The sequence below is a fragment of the Synchiropus splendidus genome, chromosome 7 (assembly GCF_027744825.2).
Source record: "Synchiropus splendidus isolate RoL2022-P1 chromosome 7, RoL_Sspl_1.0, whole genome shotgun sequence".
NCBI lineage: Eukaryota > Metazoa > Chordata > Actinopteri > Syngnathiformes > Callionymidae > Synchiropus > Synchiropus splendidus.
In genome coordinates this window covers 5,498,434-5,505,953 of record NC_071340.1, presented here as the reverse complement: position 1 = coordinate 5,505,953, position 7,520 = coordinate 5,498,434, and the positions used below count along the sequence as shown (strand labels likewise).

The 7,520-nt window shown below is 39.3% G+C and overlaps 1 protein-coding gene across 1 annotated transcript in view; it reads left to right on the top strand.

Moving 5' to 3' along the window:
* The first annotated feature begins 2,494 nt into the window (after positions 1-2,494).
* Positions 2,495-7,520, top strand: part of LOC128762304 (lipoxygenase homology domain-containing protein 1-like) — a 34,297-nt gene continuing 29,271 nt past the window's right edge. The window contains exon 1 of the mRNA XM_053870469.1: positions 2,495-2,503. Coding sequence (XP_053726444.1) covers positions 2,495-2,503 — 9 coding nt within the window. The remainder of the gene's footprint in view (positions 2,504-7,520) is intronic.

The window sequence follows — 7,520 nt, the reverse complement described above, 5'->3', positions numbered from 1 at the left end:
TATTTTGTTATAAACTTGTACGTCAGTATCCCCTCTTACAAATAGTACTGTAATAATACCACAAATTTGTACGAAAAAAACCCAACTTTTATGAATAAATATATATATTTGAAGTGTTAAGCACCATGCCAAATTCAAGAAATAGCTTCTGTTCCCTGAACTGCACTATGTCACCACAAAACTAAAATGCAATGTTATATAAAACAGTACACGTTGTTTGTATTTATTTTTATAGTAGTGCTTGTAGGTTTCTCTGTTGTATATCCTATATTGTATTGAATGTGGCGATTATGTTCGCTCTATGTGTTTTCCTTTTAGTTTAGGTAAAATTTAAATAGCACAGAAAGTGATTTACCAACATTGGACTTTCTCAGAAATTCCTCCACAGTGCATGTTGGCTTTAGATGGGCGCGTGCACTTGCCACAGTTTTACTCATGACATCACAACACCCAGTTTCGGCAGTGTATTTTGGTGATAAAAGTCTTTTGCCTGAAAACTCGAAAATGCAATTTTGAACCAGTTTCACCTCATCGCTGTATAATATTCAAAGAGATTGCTCCTTTTTGAGTTTGAATATTATTATGGAAGCATAGAAGTGCCAGCGTCACCGAAACATTTTTGACTGGTCTGTCTTCTTACACTGTGCAAAACACGTTCCAACGTATTGCAAACTCATTTTAATATCAAACGTATTGTAAACTTGTTTTAACGTACTGCAAAACATGTGGATGCATAAGACTCACCTGCCGTGTTAATAAAGCAGTTAAAGTTTTCATTCATTGATATTGCTGTTATTTATTGATTTTGAACATTCTCGTGATCATTCATTCCATCATTCATTCGAGTATTTCATTTTATTCGTGCAGTTGGGGAGTTGAGTTGTCTTCCAAACCTGTAAAAGGGAAAGCAAGAGGTATAGCCACCAGACTATTCCAAAAAAGAAAAATAAATAAAACGTCATATTTCGCACAGAATGTTGAGATCGTCTTTATTTTCTAATGGGGACAAACATTGATGTGACAGAAAAGGTTGTCACTTATTATTTATTTGGACTAAATTTGCACATAGTAATGGATCCAGGCAAGTCATATATAAACATAGCAAAAGTAGCAACCCTAAAAAAACATTTACTTACTTTGATATCATTGTTGGTACGCTGCTATCACTTTGGTCTCCATCACACGTCTTTGCCCCTTACTGAAGCATTACGGGAAAAGGTGTCATTTATAGCATTTAACACAGGTTTGCATTTCGTTAAAATGAGTTTGCAATACTTTTAATCGACCCAGCCCAGTCAAAAACGTTTCAGTCACACTGGCAGTTCTGAGCTTCCACACATTATAACTTTGTATTCATTTATTTTAATTTGTATTTTTATTTATTTAACATGAGAAGATCCCACCTGTAGCAGCTCATCTTATGTATTATTCAGTGTCTAAATTTGAAATTTGCTGATTTTGTTTCCTTTTGTTTCGTTCCTATTTTGGTTTTGAGCAGAGCAGCAGGCGCCAGCTTTGTCCTCTTGAATGGCCACTTCACAGAGCTCACACTGTGGCCCTCCACAGTGACATGAAAAGAGGTTGTCCAGCTTTGTACTGTGAAGATCAGTTATTGCTTCCTGCAAGAAAAGAAGCCTTCTGATCATATGGTCTTTAATGGGCCGCAATATGTCCATGGAGGGTCTCCATCGCCTGAAAGGGAAATTCAGCTCATGAATGAGAACATTAGCATGTCGTTACAAACTCACAGAAGTGGGGTTTCTGTGTATGTTATGCAAAAATGTATTATATTATAGATTATTATAGATAACATAAACTGCTCCAAATGTTTTGCCAGTCATGCAGATTTTATGCAAGAGTATGATATCTTTAAAAATTTTAAGTCAGGTTTTAGATCCGCTCACAGCACACAGACTCATGACTTGTTTGTCGCGGCGGTTGTAGGGGCAAGTGTGATTTTAGTTGTTTATGAGCTGAGTGCAGACACAACAATCATTTTAACAGGATTCAAGCACACCAAAACACTAAATACCTCATTGAAAAAGGTGGAGTGGATACATTGACTTAAGTTACTCAGGTTATCTCTTCTAGTACAACGATTTTGAACAAAAACATCAAAGCGCAATACCTAGTTGATTATTAATGCTCCACCAACCTAACAACATACTGTGTTACTTTTTAGCTATGTTCTTTGTGTTTTCATCGCCTTCTAATAAGTTTATAAAAACGATACAATTATAAAAGAGTAGACATTGTAAAAGCATGAACTGAAACCATGGTAAAAGGTTCCATTCTTGCCATAATCAGCCGCACCTCACCCACAGTCTGCTCAGGGTTTGGTTCAGTCTGCTGAGAGTGTAGACTCTCAGTTATGGCAGACTGTTTAAAGATCTGGGGGTATGATGCAGGAATGTCGTCAACATTGTTTTGACTCTTTGTTTTGAAGATTGATTATTATTACAAATATGATTTTATGTGGTGATCTCCTACATAAATGATGCCAGTATGATTCTACTACAATATTTTCTGCAAACATAACTGCCATTTCACTACTACTGTACATTATTCACCACAATCAAGGCTTAAGTTATGGCTCCACTACATTTAGAGTGTGATCAATGCTAATGTTTTAACCATACCCTCCCTTTGCAACAATGGTCCATGTGTGCCATATGTGTTCAGGTAATTCATTGACACCAAACATTGCTAGTGACATCACTGTGGCCTGATGCAGTAGCAGTCTGCATCAGCTCAACGGTTGTCAAGTATGTTTTCACATGTAACATAATCCAGATGTGGGATTTTTATGGGGGGCCTGGATCAATGCACCTGTGAAGGACCTTCCAGGGGAAGTGTCATCAGCCAAAGGAGAATATACCAGTTACACAAGAATACACCTAGGTCAACCGTTTGTGCTCTTCTGTGCAAAGAGGTAAATTAGTAGTTAGATAATTAAATTACATCATTTTTCTTCCCCACACCCAGTCAACCCTGTTAACAAGTTCATGAATCCTTGCGTGAAAACAAAACCATCTTCCGTCTCCTGTTTATTTTGTAAAAGAAGAAAAGCATTGAACAGCAGCAAAAACAAATCAAGAGATATGAATAAAATGTACATAGAACAAGAGTAAACCTTCCATAAAATAGTCTGTTTATCAGCACATTAAAAGTACATTGTTTTACAAACACACGGAAGATTTTACAGATGCAGTTGCAGAATAAACACTGCGTATTTAGAACCTATTTCTCATCACTAGTGGCAAATAATGAGTTGAGAGTAGTCAAACTAATACATACTGTACAACATAGCATCAGCACACGTGAATTAATGCATGTTTGATTGTTGCCGGATACACAGGCTGCCATAGTGGGTATAACAGCAGCACCACTTTGGTGTTGAAATTCACCGTTCACAAAACCACAGATTCTAGAAAGGAATGAAAACAGGGTCATGTATTTGCCAGCAAATAAAGACCACAAAAGATGAATTTGATTTTCAGATTGTTTTGTGATGGCTTGCTAAACAGATCTTTTCTCACTCATGGACAAAAACATAGACGATCTGAAATGGAATAATTCACAATCAGCACTCACCGTCATCTCTGAAAATTGTCTGAGCTCATGCCTCTTTTTTCGGGGATCAGCTGGTCCAAGACAGTTGGTTGGAACCGGTGTTAGTTTAGGGTCGCCCCGTCCATTTGACATTGGAAAACATCATCTGCCAGTATGCTTATAAATATCTGCATCTCATTGATGGTGAATAGTAGAAAAACTTCCTCTGCTCGTCTAATGCAGACATGTCTCTATCACATGGCTCGATACAATAGGGAGGTGGGCTGGTTCATGGCTGCAAGTGTGACAGTGTGACATCACATTGTGCTTGACTCTTGTAGCCTCGGCAAGAAATTAATAGATTTAATAGAATTTAATCTTGATGAGGAACATACCGCATTTTAAAGAGTACCACTACAACATTTGAAACATATGCATTAGTCTGATAGTTTTTCCATGACCCGTGGCCTCATGTAGATGCATTTGCCACGGTAAAGTCATTATGTGCGATGAGCGCAATGTGCGTGGAAGTGTGCGTTAATCCATACAGACATGGATGAGTACAAGGATGTGCAAGCAAGTTGGAAGAAGCAACAAGAGTCCACAACTAACCAACCCCAGACAGCGGCTCATATTGGCGGCATTTGCAGGGGTGACATCATATGAAGGTACATCCTAGAGAGGATAGAATACCACATAGATAAGGATATGGCTCCCAGTGGAATGCATGGGGTTTATACTCCTCATGTGGGTAGCTGACAAGCGGTACACCATACCATCATGAAAATATTTTTCACAAACCGCACTTCTGAATATATCCTCCACAGAGAGGGAGAAGCTAGCTGGCAAGCTCAGATACATCAAACATTTTGCAACCACATGTGTTCAAGTCAGACCATGGAGCTGTATAAGAGGTTGACCATTCATTACATTGACGTCTAGTGGCAACTGTGCAACAAATTGCTCGATACAATATCTTTTCCCGATGATCACATGGGAGAGATGATCACAGAGTGCCTGAGACTGATGCCCTCTGGGGGGTACCTCAAAGAACAGAACCTTGTTGCCATCACAACAGGCAAGGGTGCAAATGTTGTGAAAGCTGCAGAGCTCAAACAGTGGATGCGGAAGCAGTGCTTTGGACCCAGGCTGCACCTGGCAGTGCAATGTGCACTAATACAATGGTGATATGTTTTGGTAGTGACTCGACTGAAGCCTGCAGTGTTATTGGCACCTATGAGCTACAACTGTGTGTGTATGTTTGTCTGTGACTATGACTGTACAATCTAGGGCAAATACGAAAATATGTCTCCCAGTATAAAGTGTAATTCGACAGTGTATATATAGTGTCCTATAGTCTGTGTGTATGTATCATTGTACAATGTAGGCCTTATATTGATGAAAATATTGAAAAATTATGTTTACACACAAGAGTTACAGCAGTATACTGTTAACGTAACTGTGTGCGTGTGTGTGTGTGTGTGTGTGTGTGTGTGAGTGTGTGTGTGTGTGTGTGTGTGTGTGTGTGTGTGTGTGCGTGCCTGCAGCATGTCTGTTTCAATAAACGCTCTGAAAAATGAAGCTGCTGGAGATTTTCAGCTCCTTTTCCCTCAACAGGAAGAAGAAGAAGAAGCACAGATTGAGTTGAGCCTGCCACAACACAAGGTCAAAATGTCATGCCTCACCAGGGATCAATTCTTGACCAAAAGAAAGCCATCACACAAGTAGGCTATGATCCTTGGTTTTTATTTTTTTGTCTGTGTGTGTTACTGGCTGGACTCAGGTACTGACTTACTGTAATTGATCTGATTGTCTTTTAAAGGGGGTGGTCTGCTTTTGTCTCTATTTGTCTCTAATTTCTCTGTATGACTGAGTGCTGGGATTTTAGTTTTTGTAATTGCACCTATAGGATGTGATCTTGTCCAAAATGGTCTGACTTGGATGTGTTGGAGGCTTTCGCTCCTCTGACAGAATTCAAATGCCCACAGTATGTGACATTTTTGTTTGTGGAGCTTGTCTTACAGATCCTCCATTCACTTGTGCTGGCTGAGTAAACCAAAGCCATCAAATCCGACATCCTTGCACAACTTGATGGGAAGCTTTTGGAGGCAGCCATACATTTCTGCAGACGTTACTCTCTCCATTCAGGAGAAACACAGATGCAGAACACACAGACGTACTGGAGGGAGTACTGCCACCAAGCCTCAGCCTTCCACATCTACATCAGAAGAAAAAAAGCCAAAAAGATCATGGGAAAGCTTTTTCAAAGGGAGTCTAGCAAACCCTTCAACTGCAGTCACTGTGTCACATCAGCGCACAGTGGAAGCAGAGCTGAGCAGCTACTTGGCGTCCCTTGTGCAGGATAGGGACGGAAAACAACTAGATTGATGAGGAGAGCATCATGCGCACTTTCCTACGCTGCGCAAAGTGGCAAAAAAGTACCTTTGGGTACTGTACCAGCCACTAGCCAATCCAAGTGGATTTTCAGCTCTGGTGGAAATGTAACCTCCCTCAGATGCAGCCTGAAGCCAGAAATGCTACACTTTCTGGTGCTTCACTGTAAGAACCTATAGTGAACAGTAGAGTGTAGAGTTTGAATTTTACAAATAGGTGAAACATAGTCCACCTTTCACATGGCAGTGTTTATTTACAATTATTTGTTTCATTGATATTTTTTTACTTTACTTATCGTTTACCAATCACACTACCTCCTTTGCACACCACATTATTTATATTGTTTACAAGAAACATGACCTCCACAACACAAAATAAGCCTTTGCAGTAGGAAAAAGCAATGTCCATGTTGTGCTGAATGAATGTGCTATGAAACATGTGTAAGCATTTGATTCACCAGTAACTGCAGTAAACATCGCTGCCTGTTTTGCCCACATATCATATCACACCAGATATTTCAAGTGAACATACAGCAGTAGCTTTTCAACCTTTGCTTTAACATTTGAAAATCTTTGAGAGCCTTCAAAAAACTTGAATTAAAGTGTTCAATCAGTAGCTTAAGAAATCATTGCACTTGACTCAAAATATCTATGCTGTTGAAGTCTTTTAACACTGTTCAGGTTGAACACCCTCATATGCAGTATAGTGAAATTCAATACCCGATGGTTCACTCAAATATTAATTGATCTTTGCTAAAAGACAAAAAGACAAAACGGCACATTACATAACATACTTGCAAGCTCACAGCTCAATTTGCATCCCATTGAATGTGGTTCACCTGTAAAGCTTCAATCCCACTAAAACATTTAATGTACTGTAACATGCCTCCCCTTACATAATCCATGCTAGTTTTTCTTCAAATATATACACAATAACAATTTCCAGTCGATGGTTTATTGCATATCAATTGGCGATACTCACTTTGAATTCATCCCATCCGCTTTTGTGTCGTGTCCTGTCTCCTGATCTGATCGGGTCTCCTGATGTGCAGAGGGACAATGAGCCGCAACTGCTCATACATACAGTAACACACACACACACACACACACATTCTGGTTACCATCACTACACACTAGCATTCACTAATTGCACTGGACATCTGCAGTAATTCAAGATCAAAGCAGACTGAACAGTGGAACAACTTAACAAGATTAACAAGGCACTGTTTTTCATTGATATGCTACATTTTTGAGTAGAATGTACAGTTTGTCATCACCGACTCCAGTTCCAGTCCCAGACAAATTCTACAAACCACATTTAACCAAGAGCTAAAGAGAAGTCAGACATCAGGCGTCTGCCTTTGATCCTCGATCCTAATGCTGCAGGACTAGATGTGTATACTGTAGCGCACAGTAGCTTGGGGACTATTGTTAATGCCAAAGGATGACTAGTTTACGAAGTCAAGACTTTGGTGAAGAAGAATGAGGAAAATTAATTCTGTGACTGCTCTCCTATTGTACCATTGGTTTTCAATAAATTGCTTTCTTTGCTTGAATTCATCCAGGTTTCAGTTA